Source organism: Falco cherrug, chromosome 4 (assembly GCF_023634085.1).
Source record: "Falco cherrug isolate bFalChe1 chromosome 4, bFalChe1.pri, whole genome shotgun sequence".
NCBI classification, from domain to species: domain Eukaryota; kingdom Metazoa; phylum Chordata; class Aves; order Falconiformes; family Falconidae; genus Falco; species Falco cherrug.
This window is the reverse complement of record NC_073700.1, coordinates 24,607,048-24,630,909: the sequence shown is the minus strand read 5'-3', so window position 1 is coordinate 24,630,909 and position 23,862 is coordinate 24,607,048. Positions and strand designations below refer to the sequence as shown.

General features: G+C 43.6%; 1 protein-coding gene and 1 long non-coding RNA gene across 4 annotated transcripts in view; both read left to right on the top strand.

The window, feature by feature from the left end:
- Positions 1-763: 763 nt before the first annotated feature.
- On the top strand, positions 764-3,653 carry LOC114017055 (uncharacterized). The gene is made up of 3 exons (XR_003561852.2): positions 764-865; positions 2,095-2,243; positions 2,893-3,653. It is a non-coding gene; the product is annotated as an uncharacterized LOC114017055 (long non-coding RNA).
- Positions 3,654-9,108: 5,455 nt separating this feature from the next.
- Positions 9,109-23,862, top strand: part of FGD5 (FYVE, RhoGEF and PH domain containing 5) — a 110,140-nt gene continuing 95,386 nt past the window's right edge. For 2 of the 3 annotated variants that reach the window (XM_055706979.1, XM_055706977.1), the window contains exons 1-2: positions 9,110-9,430; positions 18,999-21,939. In XM_055706979.1, the coding sequence (XP_055562954.1) occupies positions 9,418-9,430; positions 18,999-21,939 (2,954 nt within the window). In that variant the 5' untranslated portion in view covers positions 9,110-9,417. Of the gene's footprint in view, positions 9,431-18,998; positions 21,940-23,862 lie in introns of all 3 variants that reach the window. The other variant, XM_055706978.1, reaches the window with a different exon arrangement.

Here is a 23,862-nt window from a genome sequence, read left to right as displayed (position 1 = left end):
TGAAAAAGTTAATTGCCTGGTTCAGTGAGAAGTGAGTCAGCATTGCAGGAATGCCTCACCCTTCCTCACATGTAACTTCCACTTGAAGCACATTGATTTGCACTGCAGCCAGGCCGTGGAATAACACCACAGAAGCTGGAAGGCACTTGCCCTGTTCTAGACATGGAAGAATAGCAAAAAATGGTCTTCACTGCCTACAAGACAGACTGAAGAAACAAGGAGGGAGATGCTCAAGATAAGAAATTTTTGTCATTTCAGAACTGCTGCATCCCAGTTTTGGCTCCCAGCAGGGCTGGCTTCAGGGAATAGATACATCACAAGCAGTTTATCCCACAGTCCCAGCCATTGTGAAAAATGTTTCCATATTCTGATCCACTTTTATATTACCTCACCTCATACAGTGTAACATCAACTTTTAGGAGCTAGGTTTAGGGGTTTCCCCCAAAGAACCAGTCACAGAAACAGTGATGAATTGGAGACACTGTAGCAGCAATCTTGTGTCTGATTACATTCTTCTCACATTTATAACTAGGCTAAAACAAGAAAAAAGGTACTCCCAGCTTGTACTGAGCTTAAAACCCGTTGTTTCTTCACCTAATCTGGTGAGGGGAATGAGGGTGAGCTTGTCTGCTTTATGACCCAGATCGGTCAATCTATCAAAATAAATTGCTTTTCTCAGCAAACTTTGCTTCTCTCTTTTAACGGTCACTTGCAGTGAACGGACACACTTCTGTGTGTACGAAGATCACAGGAAACTTAAAGAGAAACCCGTCTGCCACAAGACCTCTCTATCCACGCTGTCCTCTCTACCCACTACTGGCAAAGGCATTCAGGTGGCCTGGGTTACAGCAGACATAAGCCACAGGTACGTAGCAGCCTCCCTCTGTGATCAGGCACAGCAGATTACAATAGGTACAGACACACGTGAAATAATTAGCCTAGACCTTGAAGGCAGCCATTCTAGGATCAACAGCATAGCTTGCTGGCGGGAAATCAGACAGTCTGAGGGGAGCTTCCCCTGCAGCACTTTACTCTCGGGGAGTATTTGGTGAGAAAGGATCTGAAACAGAGGAAGGATAACTTCTGAATGTTGCTGTGTCCTACTGCTCTATTTCCTTAATCCTGAACACCAGGAAAAATACTCGGACAGCCAAATGGCTCAGTTCTATGGGTGGAGCAGACAGGGACAGCTCTGTGGCTCTGCATTTGCTGTGAAAAGGTGATTGGGAAGGTAGAATTTATGTCCAAAACCCAAAATAAGAACAACGATTTATCACTGTTTACTATTTTCATCTATTGCATTTACTTTTATTGTGAGGTGCACTTTAACCTCAGATACAGCTGGCCCACGTGCATTTTGTGAAAGAACCCACCAAATTTGAAATGTAAAGCCAAATTTTTGACTGTTTGTGCATGTACAGATTTACAGAAGTTGATATTCATTTCAGCTATGCTCCACTGGCTTTGCTAGCAATGGTCCTTCAATGATGCAAACTGCCCATTACAAGCGTGTGTGTAGTTTTCTCCAGGGCCATAATGGACTGCATTCTAACTACAACAGATTTTCTGAAAGCTCTACCTCAGACCTTTCAAGGAGGCCTGATCATAAGTGGGAAACTACACAACGAGTAAAGCATGAGATGTCAATATTTTTTAGTCATACGATACTTGGGTGATACAAGAAGCGGTTGCATTAAAAAAAAAGAAAAGAAAAAAAAAAGACTACATAATATTAAGGTACACCATGCAAAAAAACCCCCTGAGAGCATGACGGTGTCACCATGTTCAGTCACCTCTCCAACTCCTCAAGGTGGGGGGACATATCACAAAATTATGTTCCAGAGGTTGCTGACACAGGATCAATATTTAGTCATGAAGATGAAAAGTGTTTACAAATGCTTCCAATGGATAGGATTATCATGTGCTAATTAACCTCCAGACTGCTTAATAAGGCAGCAGCGTGGGCACAGAGGGGTGGGAGCAGTGGTGCACAGAGGCACTTTCCAGCCTCAGGGTAGATCATGGCTTGAATTATGACCTCCCACTGCATCCGTTATGGCACTCCAGTAGTTAATAGGAGCTTTCTTTGTCCAGGGGTTGCTGCGGAGACGGTTCCTGTGCCTCAGGAAGCTGGGAGAAGAGACGTTTCCTGTTTTGAAGAAGGTTTAAGAACGATTTTCCTCCAATCAGGCAGCAGATGCCTGGGCAGGAAATGGAGAACGCAGCTGCCAGCCCCACTGCGGGTCAGTGGCTTTACTAATCTATGCGGCCAAGGTTTACCACAGCCAGCAGGGCCCCAGTGATAAGTGGGTTGCAGAGTTAAGGGGAGGACTTGTGGTGGAAGGTGCCCGGAGCAGGACTGACACTGGAGTGAGACCAAAACAAATCCAAATACTAAGAGGAAATGGGCGTTTGGCTTCCTCCCTATTTGTACATCTCACACAGCACATTGCACCCAGTAGATGGCCCTGATAAAAATGAGGCATGTAATTAATTGTTGTGGTTCAAAACAATGCTCAGAGGTAGCAATAATCATCATTGCCATAACCTTTTCTCCCGTTGATGATTCACTGCTGAGGGAGACTTGCATGTATTGGGGGTGTCAAATGCATGGTCCCATCAAACGCAGGAAACCAGTCAAAATTTCTCCAGCTGGGTGGGTTTTTTTCCCCCCTTTTTCAGATGAAATTTAGCAAGAGTTTTCTGACCTCCAGAAGTGGGCTTCAGCTCTGGTCCCAGTGAAGCTAGAACTGATGTTGACTTCATTTATGCCAAATCTCAGGTTTTTTGACTCAGGGCCCAATTTTTCTTTCACTGACATCAGTTTTACACTTGCATAAGATTTGACGCTCAATGGTATTGCTCCTCACTTACGCTTGCTCACTTTGACAGATGTCTGAAGCACCCGTCTGCCATCCTTCAGCTCCCAGCTCACAATTTGATTCTCTGTGATGTTACTTCCTCCAGTGCTTTATGTAACAGATGGTGTCTGAGAGGGTGTGAATGGCTGGAGAAAAACAACACTAACTGCAGTAGGTAAATCCATAGAAGTGTGTTTTCAGCTACTTCCCTGATTGCTGCTGGTAGAGCTCTACTGACATTTTGCAAATATAGGCACCAAGTGCTTTGAGTGCAGGATCATCACACTCCCACATCCTTGCGCAAGCTAAGTTACCTTTAAACAAAGCTTTGCCTGGGTAAGACATGGGCCAAAACTGAGCAAGGACTTGAGAATTAGGCATCTGGGCAGCTGAGAAGGAAAGAAAATCTCCATGGCAGTGAGGAATGAGTGGACTCAACTGTGACATTGTATAAGCTCTCAGATTTTGTACCATTGCCTAGAAATACTCTGTTTTTACAGAAATAGTAAGCAGTATGAATCTCAGAAACTCAATGCATCAGAAGAACTTTGATGGCATCATGAACCTTAATAGAAGCACATAAACCTCCTTCCTGAGAGGACTGGTGCTCTCACTAGGGGCCCTTTACTGAAAACAGCAAGTGAAACAGTCAGATGTTCATTTGATTAAGTAAGAGTTAAATCCATATTTAGAATATTTCACAGCTGTATTTCTTTGTAAGGAATACAAACACAGACTGGTCTCCCAGGACCTGACTCCACTATCCTTCTAGCCTTCCTCTCCTAAAGCATTCTGGGGTCTGTACACATCAGTCATCCTTCAAAATCTAGTAACTCCTGCATTCTGTGATGAACTCCCATAAATAGATAACAGACAGCATGTTTTCAGTGTTAGTCATGAATAATGAGTAATTGTAATCCCTTTTATCTTATTGCAAAAAACAGGTACTGCAAAAAAGATATGCTACAAATGCTGGTATGCTGGTATAGGAAAGAATAATCATCATGTTATAGCTATAACTCTCCTGTTGTTCTCTTCCTCTCCACTCCCTTTGTGTTTGTCTTTACTTGTCTGCTCTTGCCTGCAATTAGGATGTAAACTCTTCAGGGCCAAGGCTGTGACATATGTTTTACAGGTCCTTTGCTATCAGTTTTCATGTAGAGTACAAATGTAGAGTGAAGGCAGGGAGCAAACTGTCTATCGTAAAAAGTACACTGGTGGTCAACAATAGGAAGAATTGATCTTTATGTGCCAGAAAATATTGTACCAAATTGCACCGAGATGAGGTAATGCTGTCAACTTTGACTTGAGCAAGCTTCACTTTAGGACACTTTTAGTTTAGCTAGTCAGTGGGCTCCTGGAGGGTCAAGGATTTTATCTCAGTCCCAGAGGACTTGATAACATTTGCTTGAATTTCTTTCTTCCAAAGAATGGTTCACCACTAATCTTCAAGATCTCATCCAAGGGATGGTCCTTCAGTTTCCTTCTCTACCAACGACTCTCAAGAGAGCATTTACTTCAAACTGAAAGATCCTGGAGTGCTACTATGCTACAGACCTAAGACACATTCCTGTCAATGCACCTTAAATTCTAATACAACATCTTTCTGCCAGTGGCTCTCATGGCTTCCCAGGCAACTGGCCAGTGACAAGCTGTCATGTACAGCACTCCCTGCTCTTCTGGGTCTGAGCCTCTCAGTGTCAGGCAGCCTTTTGAGCAAAGAGGGAACAGAAGCCATGAAAGTGAGGGAGAGATGACGTACCAGTCACTGAAGGACATACAAAGTTCCACAGACACAGAAATTTGTCATCAGGCAGCAATGACATCAGTCTACAACCGCCCCCAGTGCTACTCCATTATAGGAAAGATAAATATCTAAAAAGTATTTAGCTATCATTATTTACCATAGGTGGCTATTATACTCAGCTCATCACAGCTGCCTATATTTTACATTTAATATCATCTGCCATCCCAAGGAATGCACGGGCTTATTGATGTGTTCACTTTTTTCCATCCTGCTTTAGTAAATGATTTCACTTTTTGTTACATGCAGCACCAGTTTACCCATGAATCACTGAAATGGTTACGCACAACAATGTTAAAGCAGACCTGATCAGCATTAATCCATGCCAACATAACCGACTGTCTGCCATATATTAAGCCTTTCAGATATCCTGGGCACCCTTACAGAGATAAACACAAGGGATTAGCTACCCTATGTATTCTGTCCTAGGGATCTACACCCTTGGGCTTTGCCAGACCACCAGCAGGGATGACTGTAGTTGAACCACCTCTCCTTGTCCCATGGTTTCCCAAGTGGCATGCCATCAGCTAGAATGCACCAGGAAATATCAAAATCCCATGAAAATAGGTGATTTCTCAGGCAACTAAGACCATATGCATGTAAAGATTTATAAGGTGATGTTGGTTTCTGAAATTGATGTACCAGGAAGCAAGGTAAGTGAAACCCCAAAACCTGGAACCCAAATCTATAAACCCTAATGAAGAAGAGAGAGCAGAGTGGAAGGTCATGAAAAATGCCCTGAAAGACTGCTTATAATGAAGCAGACCTCATCTTGAAGAACACCTCTATGTAATAACATTAAGAGGTTTTAAAATAACTATTGGGATGCATAGGTAGTGTAGCATGCAGACAGTCTCCAGCACTTCATTAAAATGGCACAGTGCTACGATTTATGTTACAATGATAAAAAATAAGATTCCAACATGCCGCATAGCTCTGATCTAATTAATAGGGCACAGAAGTACATGGCGTAGCCCTACTTGAAACAGATTATGCACTTGCTTAGATTTAAGCATGTACTTAAAACATCTGCTGGATGGGGACCTATAATAAGCCTAGATGTTCACCTGAGTTTTAAAATTCATCAAACTTATTAAATGGTTAGTTGGGTTATGTTTTGAATAAAATCCTTCATTAAAAGTAATTTTATTATTAAAAAATAATTTGAATTATTTTAAAAATATCTGTTTAATTTATTTCAGTAATTGAGTAATGAAAACAGATGTGTCAATTTCACTTCTAGTCAATTAAGTCATGGATTCTCCCTGGGGAAGATGATTCCTCTGTGCTGAACTCAGCTTGCTTCAAGGAGTGTTCTGTGTGATGTGACCTCCATCCTTCAGTACTCTCCATTGCAGTATATACTTGCAAAAGTGGAGATTCCTCTTTTGGCTGCAAAAGTTTGATTTGACCCTTCAGCATCTCCTAAACATGTTCATGTGTGTTCATCTTCCCATTCTTCCATTTGTAATACAGGTCACTCCCCATTATTTTTGAGGAGGGTTAGAGGATAAACTGACAAATTTCTTTTATGGTCCTTATTTGCATTTATCTATAAAGCTCTAAAGCTTTTCATAATTTCAGTACAGGAAATTATACTCTGGATTGTCTTTTAGACTGACAATAAAGAGAATATAAGCCTTTTGCTTACTTCCAATTTTTTTTAAGATTGTGATCACTGCACAGATGTTTGTTTCTTTTTTCCTGTTGCACCCAAATTGTAGCTTAATTGCCCATCGAGCAGAGTCCTTGGGGTCCAAAATGAGTCTGAACAGCTCAAGAATACATTCCTTGGTGAACAGCACAGTATCTCATAGCATTGCATGTGTTGCATTTTTAACCAACAGAAACCAGTTCAAAGTTCAAACCAATCAGATCTGATGAACGAGAGGAGTCAGTGGCTCCTGGAGGTACCCTGGCACCCTGCCCGTTGTGGCAGGAAGCACATTTGAGAACAGGCAGACAGGAACTTGTGAGAAGTACTCACCCTTTCCAAAGCTAGGTCAGAAAACTAATCATGAGTAATGAATGCCTGCCCCTCAAGCCAGACTGAGCTACTGGCATAATACTAGGAGCAGGAGTTGCTCCCTTGTCATTAAGTATAATGTTCTTCTGGAGTGTTTATTTAGCTCCTTTCACAGAAAATGAGAGAGAGAAAAGAGTCATTCTTTGTTCCATGACATTTTTCACAGATTGTTTGGATCAAAACGTTTTAAGTGTTATGGTTCTGTGCCCTACAGCAGACAAAAAAGTATTTTGAGTGAAGTGCACATTACAAGACCACCCGATCAATTTGCAGAATCTCTTTTACAAGGGCTTTGTTTCCTAGTAATATACTTAACCAACGTTTTCCCATTATGTATCTAGGTATGAGAAAACTTTGCTACCTAGACTATGTTTTCCAGGTTATTAGGAAAATCCCCCAAATTCTGCAGCCCACATTTTCATTTCTTCTGTGAAAACATGTTTCTTTCCTTCCTGCTGCTCCCTCCCCTAATGTATTAGTATTTTGCAGCTGTTTAACCAGTTATTCTCCTGGAAAACATATTTAAGGACTTTTTTCCAAGTCACCTGTACTTTGCTTGACTTTTTTACTTCTGCTTTCTTTTTCCTTGTGTCACATTTCCCCCACACTTTGCAAGGCCCTAAATCTGTATTTCTGAAGCTGCTTCAGATGATTCTTTCTGTAGACACAAGTTATTTGTATTGATTGAGATAGACATCAAAGCTGCAGGTGGCAAGAATAAATCAGGGACCAGTGCATGAAGATGGGAGAAGGCCAGATGGCTGCTGCATTCCCTCACGTTATGCTGTGAGGGAAGATATAGGCCTTTCCATCACCTCATTGATGTCCGTCAGAATAGTAATAGAGGAGCTTCTACTGTAAATTTATGCATCTCCAAAACCATCCAGGATTGCAAATGCTTGCTTAGAACTGTAGTGATACAACCAGGGTCCCCTAGAGAACCAGAAACCAGCACTCCTGTGTGCCAGCCTCAGTGGGAGAGACTGAAGCCCACAGAAAGAAGGGTTTCATTCCCATTTCCTTCACTGCTTGCTTTCTCTCTTCAGAAGTCGGTGCACTAATGTGCAAGGCATCGCATCAGTCACAGTGAGACAGCATTGAAAAGTCAGGAAAAAGAGCTTTGACTATGCTACAGGGCATCTGCCAGCAGAATGACATTAGTTATGAAGTACTTTGCAAAAGCAGAACTAACAGCATCAAAAATTAAGTTGCTCCGGATGCTAGCTCTAGCAGTTCTCCTTATTTCTGTGGGATTCAAAATGTCAAAGCAAGACCTGACAGCTTCACACACCCCCCAGCCTGGACACTGAGCAGGTACAACGTGCTGCTTCTTCCCCCCCTCAGCCTGTTGGCATGCAGAGCTCTGGGACGGTGCGAGCAACCGTCCTGCCCTGGGGAGGAATGGCCCCTCCCTGACTAGGGAAGCGACCCTTGGGGTCAACTATGCCTCCCTGGGGTTACTTTGCCAGGGGAGGGAAATGCGCAGAGTTGCACTTTCTTGCGTGAGCTCCACTGGAAAAGGTGGCAGGGCTATATTATGCCTCCTTTGAGAGGAAGGGGGCGATCCAGCCTTGACTGGGGGTTGGTGCTGCTGCCAGCCCGAAAACGGGGAGAAGAGCCCAGCCACGGGATGCCTGCGTTACCTTCACTGAGCCAGGAGCTGGTTTACGGGAGAGAGGAAAAAGACAGCAGTCTGGAGCTGTCTCAAACCGCTCTGAGCAAGCGTGGTTTGTATGCGAGGGACCGTCCGTGGCTTCCCTGCACTCAAACACCGCTTCCAGCAGCAGGTGCTATCGGCTCCGCAGGGATGCTCCGGGCCAGGGAAAAATGCCCGGGGCGGGGCGGGGCTGGGGCGAGTGGGGCTTCCCCGAGCCTCCTTCCCCGTGGGGGTTCGTAGGCTGGGGCGGTCGTGCCCCACTGGGGAATGGAGCGGGGCTGGGAGGATGGAGGGAGCGGGGGGTGGGTGCGGGGTGGGTAGTTGAGTGGATTGGGGAGGATGGCTGGAGGGGGGGAAAGGATGGAGAGGAGGGAAGCGTGGACGGGAGGAAAAGGATGAAGAGGGGTAAAAGGATAGCAGGGGAAAGGATGAAGAGGGAAAGGATAGATGGAGGGGATGGAAGGAGGAGGGGGGGACGGAGGAGATATGGGGGGGGAGAAGGCGGGAGGAGGAATGGGGGAGGAGGGCGAGGAAGGCGCAAAGAGGGACCAAGGGCACTGGAAAGGGAGTGGGGGATACGAAAGGGGGGGCACGCGAAAGGCGGGGGCGGAGGACAGAGCAGCCCGCTGCGCCTTTAAATGTTCGCGACTTAGGCTTCCGTGCTGCTTCCACTCCCCACCCCCCCACCCCCCCGGAGCCACCGGCATTGCTCCGCGGCAGAGGATGCCTGCGCGCGCCCGCCCCGCCCCGCCCCGGCCGGCCCGGCCCGGCCCAGCCCAGCTCCGCGCGCCTCCGGCCGTGCGGGGCCCCGGCGCCGGGCGCCGCCACCGCCCCCCGACGGGCCGCGCGCGGGGCAGGGCGGGGGCGCGCCGCGGCGCTGACCGTCCCCGAGCCGGCACCGCCGCCTGCCCAGCCCGCTGCTCCGGGTCCGGCTGCCACGCCCGCGCTCCCGTGCCCCTGGAGGGGCTTGTAGGGCCGGGCTCGTTCGCGAGGGGCGAAGGCGGCGGCGGCCCCCCGGGACCATGCTCTGAGCGCCCGGGGCAGCCAGCGAGCGAAGTTGCGGTGGAAGATGAACAACGCCGGTAAGTGCGCGGGTCCGCCGGGATGGCTGTCCGTCTCCGGACATCTTTTTCCCCAGGGCCGGCAAACGCCGGGCGGGTTTCCTTCCTCCGGTACCGGCACCCTCCTTCGCTCGGGCCGGCACGCCCCGTCCCCGGGGCCAGTATCACTGGGATGGCACCCCTCGTCCAGGCTCTGCTTCTCCGGGGCTTGCACGCGCACAGCCCCCTGCCCCGTCCCGGCACCCCTCCCTCGGGGCCGGCAGCTCCTGGGCCGTGCTACCGGGACTGGCACCTTTGCTCCAGGCCCTCCTCATCCCCCGGCTCAGCAGGTGCTCGCTGGCTCTCCGCGGGGCGCCGCGCACCCCGGGGCTGTGCATCCCCATCGCTCTCCCCGCCGGGACGGGCACAAGCAGCAAGCCCGGGCGCGGCGCGGGTTCCGGGGACAGCCAGGCTGGCGGCTCGGGAGGGCTGCGCCCGCTGAGGGCTGCGGCTCTGCGCCCGCTCATGCCTCGGACACACTCAACGAAGCCCTCAGGGTATTTGCTGTGACTTTCTTTCCGAAAGTCTGGGTTTTGAGGAGGTAATGTTTTTTGCAGAATTTTCTCTCCAAGGCAAACCCAGACCCCTCCTCCTTTCTTCTGTGAACTTCCCAGAATTTTTCCTTGATAGAAACTGGGAAGGTGAAAGAGATGGGACGAGAAGGGAGCAGATATGAAAGACAGGACGTTTAACAGTTAAACATTAAAAGAAGTCACTGGAAAATCGGGGCAAAACCTTAAATTCTCCATCAACACTTTCTGATATTCAGGGGTGAGGCATGTGTGTAAAAAACATAAGAATCCAGCAAACAATTATTACTAACGCAGGAGTTACTTAGAAAAATCTAGTGCTGCATCTAGAACTAGAGAGGAAGGGGAATGGTCTTTTTGTGTTAGCCCTGAAATTTTCCGCTTTGTTTAGTTGTTCCAGAAGGTGAATGTTGCTGGGCATCTCACTTGCACAGGTACTTCCCAAAGCCCAGAGATTTCACCGCTACATACCTTGCCCTACAACTGTTGTGTTGGGAGACTGAATCATTGTTTGCCAAAGTGCAGGGAACATAGGACTGGAAAGGATCTTTTAGGTCAAAGCTAGCCCTCTGCTGTTGTATCAGTGTGTCATACCACTCCTCTGAGTTTAAAGCAAAAGGTTCTTTTTCCCCTTGGAGCGGAGAGCAAGACACTCTCCTACCCCAAAAGTGGTGACATTTCCATTCTGTTTTCTGATTCTGTCTGGACTGGACCCTGTCCCTCCATTTGAAAGCTAAGTGAGCCAGCCAAAAATTGCTTGAGCTGTGATGCTCCAACCTCTCTTTCTTCATCTCTCCGTTATTTAGAACTGACTGGCTCAATCTGATCCTGTTGTCTGTGGATGTGCAGTGTAAGGAATATCGGATGTATCCATTTGTAAAGACTTGAATTTCACTAGCAGCTTTTATTTTTCAGAAAGGTAGGACTGAACAGGACTACCTTCGTTACCAAAAGCAGTACCTGTTGTTACAGAACACAAAGTCCATATTACTCCTTCTATTAATTCACCAAATTATATCTTCAGCTAGAAGTTTTTAGGTAGCTCTCCTGATAGTCCTCTCACAAAACTGAGAACCTCTTTCCACTGCTAGTTCTAGTTTCCAGACCAGATCCATCTCCATTTATTCTTGTGATTACATTGTCCTTTTGCTTAAAAATAGTTCTTTTCCTCCTCTGGTGTTTACCTCCTGGTTGTATTTATAGAGTGCTCATATCCCTTCTCAGCCTTTTTGTTTTGTACATTCACACAATGCAAGGAATGTCTCTCCCATCAGTGCAAAGCAGAACTTCCTACTGAATCTGGAGGAGAGGGCTATTTATTAACTGGGACAACTCAGGGACCAGCATTAGTGATCTTTGTATTACAGTAAGTAATACATAGCCCCAGTAAGCAGAGTCGTATCTGCACGCGTATATGGTAGCCTTGATCCCACAGAAGTTGAAATAACAGCAGACAGAAAACAGGAAGGGAGATATGGATTATCCTCAGAGATGCGGAACTGATATGAAAAGAAAGATGAAGCAATCCACCCAAGGTCACAGGAAATCTGTGGTAAGAGACAAGAGACAGACCCCCATCTCTCAGCCTCATACATAGGACCTTCCAGCCTCTAAGCACCGACTTGTTTGCCAGGTGCTGAGACGATGCTGCCCATAGGAAGAATGTACAGATGTTAGACTACAGATTGTTCAGAGGTGTAAGCAGACTGTATATTCTTTCAGCTGCTACTGAAAATGTTATAGGAAAAGCTGCCATATGTACCTGTCAGAGAGTTTTAACCAGTATCTTCTTTGGCTCCTAGGAGGCAATATATGAAACAACAGGTGAATATAAGCTGTCCACTGTAGTGTAAAGTTCCTGTTGTGAAGTCATAGCCAAATTGCAAACATCACAAACACTTACAGTTACATTAAAAAGAAATAAAAGCCAGTAGTTTAGAACCAAGATTATTTTGTTGTTGTGTACCTGCAGTTTTTCATAACCAAGTCCCCCAGTCCTACCAAAACTTGTATGTACAGTCTGCTAGAGACAGTGAAAATGCCAGAGAATTTTCAGGATCAAGATTTTTTTGGGTCAAAATCCATCCTTTTCTGATTATATTGTCTTTAGATTTTTTTTCCCTTCCTCAGCAGTGTTTCTCTGTGAGGTGTTACGCTGTTGTATTATATTTACAGATGGCTGCAATAAAGTTATATAGTAAGAGGAATTTGTAAGCTATTGATCTGGTATCCCAGAGTCATAATGCATTGATCTAATCATAGAGGATGGATTCCAGTAACTGTACAGAACAGCATTTTATTTCTGCAGAGAGGGATGTGCTCGACAGCCCAGCTGTTAATAGTTCAATTAAGATTTGTAAGAAGACAAAAATCCCATGGGATAGTTACTCCTGACTATAGGTCTGTCTTCACACTGGTGGAGCCTTCTTGCTGTATACAGAGTACTTTTGATCACACATTTGAATAAGAGAGGATAGATGTTTTTAAATATATGAGACTTAAGCAGAAGCTGAAATGCCATTTTCACAAATGCCTGAGGCATTTAGGGGCCAATGATCTGCTGACTTTGAACAGGGTTTCATATCTCAAGTGCCTAAAGTCCCAGTTTTCAGAAGACACTTAAGTACCTGATTCCTGTTCAAGTCAAAGTGGGAGCTGATACCTAAATCTGGACTGAGTTCCCATTTGGAAAGAAGACTTGCACTCCTACATTATTAGAAAATCTGAGTCTAAATACCTTTTCCATTTCAAGTGACTCCCATGCAACTGCTTTCATTTCTTATTTAACTTTCATAATTTCAGACTTTTCTCTGATCATGTGAAGTGATGCATTTACATGCTGTAAAACAAAGAGAACTACTTTTGCAGCTCATACTGCAAAATTAATGATATCTTGGTTATTTATAGTACATTCTGAGATCCTACGAGTAACAGCACTGGTGTTTTATGAGTTGAACCCCTCAAAAGGGTTTATACTTTCCTTGTAAATCATGCTACCTCATCTATTTAATCTCTAACATACTGAAGCAGGTTGCACAGCTTATGCTGGGTACTTAATTCAGAATGACATTGCAGTGGCTTATCTATATAGGCAGCTTTACACACCCTCACTGTCTGACTTGGACAGCTGGCAGAATTGTAATTACAGGTTGGAACCTACTGCTTCTTGTACTGGAAATGTAATACATGAGTTTTAGGAGAGACTCTGCTTGGCTTGCCTTACGTTCCTAGTAGCGTTACAATAGTGGTTGGTGCCCATGTTTTGGCCAGGTCCAAAGCCAGCTCTTCCTCTGAAAAGAAGAGCTGTCCATTTCACTTACAGTGAAGCTCCATGTGTTACTTTGATAGGAAGCTCTTGTCTACCACTCTCTCAGTAAGGAGTAAGCACCATGGTCAAAACACAAACCAGCCTGTTAGACAAGCTGCAATAGACACAGGTATAGAATTTCCTCTCTGTCCTGCTTTGTAAGAGCTTGGTGGTGTTTGGTAGCTGAGGTATGGAAGCTTCTACCTATGACTGTACAGTGCAGTCACACTGTTTCCATGAGTTTCTGGGTTTGTGCAGCATTTGGCACATGTGGCTTTTGTCAATGGTATGAGCTCTTAGCACTGTCATGCTTTGACGTGAGAGGAAGTGTGAACATGTTGGCTGCTGGTACAGGGTAGGTTCTTTGTTGTTTCATCTTGTTGCCTGGTTCATGAAATATAAATGCTACCATGAAATAACTTCTGTCCTTCCTGGTCCGAAGAATTTTTATGTCTGTCATAGTGTTTTGGCAAGTGACATGTAAATTAATTCCTCTATTTGCTGCTATTCTTACGGTTGCTTATTCCCTCAGTGGTGGGACTTTGCTTTCTTCAAACAGGGAATTTGATCCCAGTCTTTGGAAGAAGTTACAGACTTTCTTGATAAAGGCAACGGTATAGGTACAAAGACATACATTGATGCCTATGTAGTATTTTAGTAGCACATTCGGATTTAAAAGAAAAGCATTTATATAACAGAAATAAAGTCTGCTAATTGGCAGTAGTGAATTTCTGTAGTAGTTCTCTCGGTAACATTATCAAATGGTGGTATGCACAGTCCTGGGACCAAGATTATGTTGATACTGTCCAACATTTCCTTGGTAGGAAAGCAAACAGAAAAGCATCAGATGACAAAGTTCACTTTATGATGTGAAGATTGGTGAAAAGGTAATTAACATAGGAGGCAGGGCAATTATATAAACAGATCTGGATCATTAAGTTGGATCCATTCTAACAAATTACACTTATTGCATATTATAAAGCTATCAGTTTAGAGGCAATGAACAGGTAACACAGCCTTGGGAACACTTTAGAGGTCATAATGGACAAGCAATTTAACCTTATAAAATAACAAGCTAAAATGGAGAATAGTGAGAACTGGATCTAAGAAAGTACTGAACTCTGTAGACAGCATCATCAGTACCCACTGTGAAATTCATCCCGTAGGTCTGCCCTGTGTATTTTATAGGGGCTGTTGGAAAATTGGAAAAGGTTCAGAAAAAATCCAAAAGAAAAGACTGCAAAGATCTAACGAGTTAATTTGTTTAGTTTACCAGAAAGAAGAATGTACCAAGACATAGCTGTAGGGAAGTATAGGTCTTCCCTAAAGAAATACCGAATAATAAAAAGAGTCTTCAACCCAGTGGAAGAAACAATAACAGATGTTGGAGATAGAAGCCAGGCAGCACTAACTGGAAATAAGGGCTTTATTTCAAAAATGAGCAATTCATTACAGGAATCAGATAAGGATGATATTAAGGTATATAGTCCACCTTTTGCTGACTTCAGACCAAAGCTGTGTAGATGGCAAGTTTTAATATAGCTCGGTGAAATTCTACAGCTCCTGATCAGAGCTGAATAAGTCTTTCTGATGCCCTTGTCTGGCTGTTCTCCTTCTACCTCCTGTTTCTTAGGCACTTTCCATCTGTGGATTTCAGTCCCTTCCTCCTGGTCAGAAGCAGTGACAAACAGGACTTGTGTGCATTGGTTCCCACTGGGATTCTAGGTTTGGTGCAGTCTCATCCCACTGTTGCAGTGTGGTCCCTCCACCTGCGTTGTCACTTCCATCCATAAGCTCTGTAGATCCCTGAACTATGCAGTGCATTTCTGTCCTTTGTCCTCAGTGTCTCTCCTATTTTAACATATGTCTGAGCTGAATTAATGCCAAAGGCCTGAAGAAAACACAGGTCTACAAAAGTTTGTTGGTTAGAAAAAGCTACTTTCAGCAACTTAAGAGATGCCTGAACTGAATTGTGGCACCACCCAAGGCTGGAACTAGTATCTGCAGTGTAGAGCTGAGTAATTTCCTGGGCAACTATCAAAACCCATGGGCCTGGGGCATGTCTACAAATACTCCTGCAAATGTGAAATCTCAGTGTTTAACTAGGTCTTCACCCAAAAACCAGCTGCTTGGTAGGGGTGTGTTGGTGTTAGTACATATGGTCCCTTAAAAGCCTTAATTAAATTCTAGGCTAATTCCTAAATCTGGAGAACATTTCAAAGTGGGTAGTTGCAGTGTCTCAGGCAATACCCCACTACAAAATGTTTATTGTTTCTAATAAACGCTTTGAACAGTGAGGGCTGTATGGGTTGATTGTCATTCCAGGAGAGCTGCTAGGCTACTTTTCACCGCTTAGAAACTTGGTGGGGAGGAGAGTAATGTCATTTCATATGGGCCATGGCAGGAATGGAACCATGCTGAAGTGCAGTTTTGCCTGAAGGAAGGTGGGTAAGGAGAGGAAAAGGTCCTTGTCAGTACAAGGAAGCATCGAACAATAAGGGGAGGAGCAGGCTAAAGAAATTCCTATTCCCTAAGAGTTTCCTTTTAAGCACAAGGTGGGTGTGTCTCCCTCCAACATAAACCACATCCTAAAATAAACATGCACAATTATTTGTGAACATACACATTCCTTATGGTGCAGTGTTGTTTTGTGTCCATTTGGAAGTTACAGCCAGAACCTTTCAAGTGCCTCAGACAACAAAAGAAGCAGAAATTTAAGCAGAATGAAATTGAGTTGATAAAAGGCAAAGAGCTGTGCTTTCTTTTCAGTAATTGGGTTATTTTTTTAAACAAACACTTGTACTCTTCCCACTGCCTCCCCCTTCCCCTAAAAAAAACCAAACACCCCCCCCCAAAAAAAAACAAAACCCAAACCCAAAAAAAACACAACCAAAAAAAAAAAAAAAAGAAAAAACTTGGTTAAGGAGCCTCGTGAAAGAAGGGTAAGATCAATGCACAGAACAGTTAGGAAAAAACTGGAAGGAATCAGTAGTGACCAGTAGCTGGCACAAGTGGGTCAGAGTAGGACATCACAATGCCTATTATTACCGTACTACAAAAGGGTCCATTACCATAAGTGCTCTTCTTCTAGCAATGTTACTGAAGGTAGCAGAAGGAAAAACTCAGGATTACTTGGTTCCTTTTGCTGTATAAAATTATCACTGGAGGGAAAGTAAGTAACTGTGTTTAAGCTATTTATTTTTTTAAGTGTGTCTGCATGGTTATTTTACATAAAGAAAATGACTTCATTACATTATTTTATTTCAAATTTGTTCCTAAGACAAAGCCTGGGAGATCCTAGCATTCTCTGCAGTCCAGTCTTTTTCTTATTACTCAGTGTTTCAGTACAGACACTCCATCTGACAAGAGGATGGGAATGCAGAGACTGTGCTCAAGCCTTGTCACATCCCAGGAATGGAGTAGGTATATTTGTGTCCTGCTCTTGGACAGACATTCCTAGGAAAAGCCAGACACTGTAGGAAGTGGTGTAATACCTCCAAAGTGATTTTTCTTCCTTGAGGTTAGTCCTAAAAATGCCTCATTATGGTGCTAAGGGGTGCATTGCACATTTCTGGTGGAAAAGGTGTAAGGAATCAGTTCTAGCTAATCAAAATTTCATGCATTTTACTACCAGAAAGTTAGTTTAGGATGTTCAGTCATTGCAATAACTGATTTAAAAATCCAAAAGGTAGATCTGGCTGGGGAGCCAGGCTTACAAGACACTCAGCCCACTTCAATTCCTTCCCTGTGTTTTAACAGTTTTCAGCACTCTGCAGCCTTTAATTGCTGCAGACTTGCTGCTGGCTGCAACAGAAGCAACGGTACTTCAGCAGTGGTGGGGTGTTTGGCATGTAACATTTCTGAAATAATCTGGAGGGAAAGATTAGCTACCCATTCTGTGATTTCAGTAGTTAGACAGATACTGTGCAGCTCAAAGCAGCAGTGGATACTGTGAAACAAGAGTACACACTACAGTACTGGAGACTGACGAATACGCAGTTCTCTCCCTCCTTTTCCACAAGTTGTTTTAAGCCTCCCACATTTGAAGCTGGATCAGATAAAACCCCAGATACAGAATAATTCTTAATCAGTATATGCAATAAGGTGCCTTATTAGAACAGACTTTTCATTCCTGGGCTGAGCTGAGCTGAGCTCACTGACTCAGTTTTTAGCTTACATGAAATCTCTCTGGTGTCTCATAATTCTAGAAACACTGTGGTCTGGTTTATCAGAATGCCAAATTGCCAGCATCTTTCTGAGTATTGGAAGAAATTTCAGCAAGGTTAAGAAGATCTGAAGAAACAGCCTCTTGTATCTCCCAGAGTAATGAAACAAGTATGCCAGTATTAGTTCAATAAAAATGACTTCAGTCGGACTAAGATAAAAATAGGAAAAGTACTGTGACACCAAATATCATAACAATCAGAAAATAATTTTTAAGCAGTTTGTATTCAGTATTACTCTGTTATTAGTATGAAGCACAGCTGAATTGTAATTGTTTTCAGTTCCAGATGTCAAAAGTCTGCATTCCAAAATACTCAAAATGTAACAGCACAGTAGCTACACTTTCTGAAACATGATTTAGGATAGGATTTCACACAGGAACCATGTCCTAAATGGTATCTCTTGAGATGCTGTTTCCTTATTTCCTGTGTGTAGGGCATGAGGATTTTGCACAAGGACTTGTTCCTGGCTCTCATGATGAAACTGTCCTGTGCTTTTCCTTGCAATGGGGAGCTCCCCTTTTTCCACTAAAATGTGTTAATTAAAATTATAAAAAGATATTTCTGATTAATTAACTATGTAATTACCTATTGATGGCTAGGAGACATTATAAGAGCAAAACCCCTTCTCTTTACTTGTTACCATCTGTAACCATTTGGTGCACTGGCTTCTTTACATATTTCATCTCATCTAAAATCTCATGAGGGAGGATCCCTATTGTTGCCTATTTTTGCAGCCTTTCAGCATTTCATTTAGTTAGTTAAAGAATATAAATTTCAGGACCAAGACAGCGGGAAATGGCTGTGGCACATAAACTGTACTGTGAGTAAAATGGCCATACATGACGTAATTAATCTAGTTTCAATCTAGTTTATTGTCAATCTATTTGAATTCCCCTACATGTGTCAGCACTTCCGCTAGAAATAGTTAAGAGACTCTGGCTGGCCTTATTTTGCAAGATAATTCACTTTTTTAACAGCATATTTTGACATTCAGAGAAGATTATACCTGCAAGGGGTCCTGGCATTTACAGGAGGATGGGAGATCTTTTGACTGAAGAAAGGACTGAAGAAGCTGTATACTGAAAACTGAACTTAAGTTTAAACCAGTAACTCTTTTCATGTTTTGGGCTGAAGTATTTCATTCAGTGCATTATAACTCAGCTACATAATCAATGGAAAGTATTAGCTGAGCTTTCAGCAGACCATCTTACGCCTTATGATTATGTTGTTTGACAAATAAAATGTAACTCCATATTTTGTTCCATGGTAGTGGCGGATGGGAAGGCTGTGTGTCTGGGCACCAAGCGCTCACTTGAATTTAGCTGAAGAACTCCTTCATTTCCCTTTTCAGAGCTGAGCCTTTTATTGGCTGGAATCCTTCTGCATTAGAAGTCATTGGTATAAGATAAAGTGTGATGTAGGATATATTCTGATGGCTTTTTTAAGAAACCAAGATGACTAACATGGCTTTTCTCTCTTTTCTCCAGAAATCACAAAGCCACCACTAGCACCGAAACCAAAGATTATTGGTCATCTTTCTCCAGTAGCTGTCTCCAAATTTTCTCCTTCACTGCCAAGGGCTGATACTCTTCATAACCTGAGCTCTATGTCTAGGGGTCCCAAACCACCTATTGCTCCCAAGCCAAAATTCTCAGCTGACAGTGAGGGCAAATCCAGTGTTTATACCAACAATAACTTAAATAAATGCTCAAATGGGAAACTGGTGTGTCTTGATGGAGAGCTGTATGAAGGAAACCAGTGCAATGCTGATTGCCCAGAATCTGAGGCGGATAATGAATACATTGTAGTTCCTGAAACTCAGCTGACCAGCAAAGACTGTAATGACTTGGAACATGAGCATGATCTGAACCTAGATTCCTCTGAGGAAAATGAAGTCTTGGAAACTCCAGAAGAGGTAGGGAGGGAAAAGGATAACATTGCTAATGATGAGGATACCAGCAATCGAGACGTTACCGAAGATGAGCACTGTAACTCTTCAGATATTGCTGAACCAATGGAACCAGACTCTGAAGAGTCAACCAGAGACTGTGACCAGTCTGAAGCACTTTGTGAGGAGTCCTCAGATGCCCCCGATGGGGATAAAGATGCTTTCAAGAATGTAGATGAAGATGAGGATGTTGTAAGTGATTGTAGTGAAACAAAAAACAAGGAGGCAACTCCTAACAACCTGGAACTCTTTACAGACAACAGTGATTGTAAGACTGACAGTGATAACATTTTGAGTAGAGATGAGGAACTAAAGGGTGATATCTGTAAAGATACAATTTTAATGCCACTACCTGAAGATGAATCGATCCCAGGTTGTGAGAAGGCAGGGCAGGAAGAACTGCCCGCGATTTTAGAAAAGGGAGATGAGTGTCTAGCACATGATGGTGACCACGGTGTGCATGCAGAGCTTGATTTGAACATGGAGGGGGAGTTAGAAAATGATGACTGTGCAAGCCCTGACGTGCTGCCTGATGAGGCCAGTGAAGAAGCAGCTCCTGGCTTAGAACCATGTGAAAATCAACCCAGCACTGAAAATGGTTTAGGAGAATCCATCCATCAAGCAGCAGCCGAAGAGGAGGAAGCAGACACAGATGAGCACAGTAATACAAACACAGGAAATGCCAGTGATACCTGCCAGATCACTGAGAGGAGAGGTGAGGAGAAGACACCAGAGGTAGCCTGTGAAGCAAGCGAAGACTCTGGGAAAGAGGAGGAAGAAACTGTGAATGCAGAGAATACGGATGCTGCCTGTCAGATTGCTCCTTGTGAGAATGAATGTGGTGAGGGAGTACCCATGGAACATTCAGATGAGAATCTTCAAACAGAAGGGACCTCTCTGGATGAAGAGGGTGTGATCTCCAATAGTCTACCTAGTAGTCCAGGGATGGACCCAGAGCTGGAAGATACGCCTGCTGAAGAGCACAGTGAAAATATTGTGGAAACCTCTAAGTCAGATGAGCTGCAACTTGAAGACAATGAGTTGGAAGCAAACAGCCTCAGCAAACGTGTCCCAAGTCCACCTCAACAGGTCCCACTTGAGGAAGAGTTAGAAGTCCGTAAGCATGGGAAAATGAATGCAGAATGTGGGACCAAACACATCTTGCATGAAAATCTAGCAGTCCCTGAAGTGGTCATTGTGCCTGAAGATTCAGAGGAAAGAGAAACTAGCAGTGATTCCTTAGATGACCCTTATGTGCTTCCTGCAGAAAATGAAATTGCTCATGATGGGCAGACTGATTTAGGAACTGATTACAGTAAAAGGGATGGATTGGGCATGGATGGTGAAAACAACTTGCTGCCTGTTGATTGTAAAAGCATTGTCACTAGAACACGGTCGCTCTCTGGGAAAATGCCAGGCTATGTCCCAGAAACTGTTCCAGAAGAAGCTGGACCTGAAACTGATTTACCATCTTCCTGCAATGGCTCTGGGACAGAAGTTGTAAGCAATAATTTACTGTCAGTGGAAGGAAAACCAACAGAAGCCAACAGAGCATTACCAACCAAGTCAAGACGTTTCATTTTATATCCTCGATCTTATTCTGTTGAAGGGAGAGAGATACCTGTCTCTGTTTACAGAGAAAGTGATGGCTGTGTACTGGATGATGGTAGAATAAAAAGGACAGAAGACAACTTGTCTTTGCCTTGTGTCAATGGTTCCTCAGGTAGTTTTTCCCAGAGAAATCACCTTTCATCATGTGGCTTATCTACTCCATCCTCAGTTGTTGATATACCACCTCCTTTTGAACTTGCCTACATCACCAAAAAGCCAATCACTAAAAGTTCCCCTTCACTTTTGATAGAGAATGACTCACCTGATAAGTATTCCAAGAAAAAGAAATCTTCCTTTAAGAGGTTCCTCACTCTAAAATTCAAGAAGAAAACTGAAAGTAAAGTCCATGTAGATGTTAATGTTTCCTCTTCAAGGTCCTCGTCAGAGTCCAGCTATCACGGGCCTCCAAGGCTGATGGACCTGGACAGGAGGAGCCTAAGTAGTTCACCTCAACTAAAATCACATGTGGGGAAGCTCCGTGCATCTGAGTCTCCCTCGGCTGTTCTTTTCTATAAGGATGGTAAAAGAAAAGGAACGCCCAAGTCCTTCAGCAAGAGTGTTTCAAGGGTGGAGTCCTTTGAGGACAGGTCCAGGCCTCCTTTCATGCCACTCCCATTAACAAAACCTAGGTCCATTTCTTTTCCCAATGCTGACACATCTGACTATGAGAACATTCCTGCTATGAGCTCTGACTATGAAAACATACAGATTCCTCCTCGAAGATCCACCAGAGCAGGAACTTTTACTGAGTTTTTTGAAGATCCCAGCAGGGCATTGTCTGCTGCTAATGAGAATGACGGCTATGTGGATATGAGCAGCTTTACTGGCTTTGAGAACAAGCAGCAAACCACAGACCAGGAAACAGAAAGGTACTGTAATAAATTATTATGTAAGACCTGCTAACCCTGGCCAAACAGGCAAGGCCTCCCCTGCTAGGTGTCATAGGCAGGTCCTCCATGTTGCTTGGCTTATACCCCTTCTCAGGAAATGCTTACAAGACAGTTTGGAAGAACACAAGATAAGCCTTTTTCAGTGAAAATAAAAAGACACCAGATTAACTCTTTACCTTGTAAATGTATGCTAGCAAGTCCAGTGGATCTGGACCCTATGGTTTATAAATACAAACCAAAGAATGTTTAAAAACATTTATTTTATCCAACGGATCTAATTTTTTGTGGCTTGTGGGGTGGGGGCAGGGGGAAAAGCTTGCTTTGTTCTTCAGTAAGAAACATTTCTGTCTTGACTGAATGAAAAAAGAGCCTATTTGCTGGAAGGGTTCCTGCTTCAATTTTTCATTCCTGTCAATTTCTCAAAGCAACACTATATATGTAACTTCTCTTTCCAAGTACATCAGTTAAGTGTAGACCAGAAAACCCCAAATCATGAACTAAGACTAGACAATTTTAGAAGTTGCTTTAAAACCTATCATTATGCCCCTTTGACAGAGCTGCTGGTTTATAAATTAATTAAATAGCTCTGTCTGAAATCACATGCATTGCTAACATTAATAACAATCTGTGATCCTATTCCATTAGATTATTTGCAAACAATAAAATGTCCTTTTCATAGTTACACAGGAGCAATGCATTCAAGACCTTTGAATTTGTCATCAGATTATAGCATATAATCAGTGGAGTGCAGAGGTGTAAGAAGAGTGTTTTCCATTAAGTTCATGTTAAACAGGTAATGAGAAAACAAGGTGCAAAGCAAATGAATGAAAAGGAATGTCTTTAATGCAGTTATATTTTGTTAGAGCTGTGTAAAAAAGATAAAACATCTTAAAAGCAAGGTTTTCCTGTCCATTTTCATCTATAATTCTAAAGATTTAATACTCCTGCTTTTTTGCAACATTTATTTTTTCTGCTCCTCTCCCTTGTCATTATGAATGGAAAAAACCATGGGCATTTCACACATCCCTCTTTTGATATTTCAGACTTGGGGAGTAAAAGAACTTTTCTTTAACACCTCTGAGTGAGTCTTGCAAACCATTCCTAAAACAAGAATGATGTACAGTGCTTTGTCTTTCTGAGAGGCAAGAACTGGCAGGGGAGGGGGAGGTATGACAAAGGGAAAGAGATTGCATCAGTGGTTAAGCTGTCGATCAAAACATGTCTGAAGCTGAGGGGTCTGGGATGCAGGTCTGTGGTTTAGCTTCGGAGATGCTGGATGCCTCCAGCGTTGGGAGCCCCAGTGGTGTTGACACTGGGACATGGTGGGGTACAGTGCAGCTTCACAAAGCACACAGCTACATCCCTAGAGCTCTGCTTGGAAAAGCCGGTCAGTTCTTTGTGTCCATTAAATGCCACCCATTTTAGGTAGTTCTTGAAGAACCAAGTTTAAAATATTAAAACTATGTCAGTTGCTGTGACTTGGGCCCATTTATGAACTTCTGGTGGAAGCCTGTTTTTTCAAAGGGAGAGCCAATCCAAACTGGTTCAGGAAGCCTCAAGGTCAAAAAGTGAACATAGTTTTTCAGTCTGCTGCTTGTTGTGCATGTAGTTTTTGCTGTTGGGGGAGAAATGAAGGCTAGGCTCCTGAACAACCCCTTTATCAAGATAATCAGGATGGAGGGGAAGAACATCAGGCAGGCAGCGATATACGTGCATTGCTGCTGAGGTACCTCTTATTTGCTGTATTTGTTGGGATGTTTCGGCCAGAGACATACCTGAAAAGGTTTGATGAAATGTAAATGGGTAATACACATCCAGTGGCATAATATACTTGGAGAAACAGCGTATGGTCTAATCGTAAAGCAAAGCAAACTGTACAAGTGCACGTACATGAACCTATTT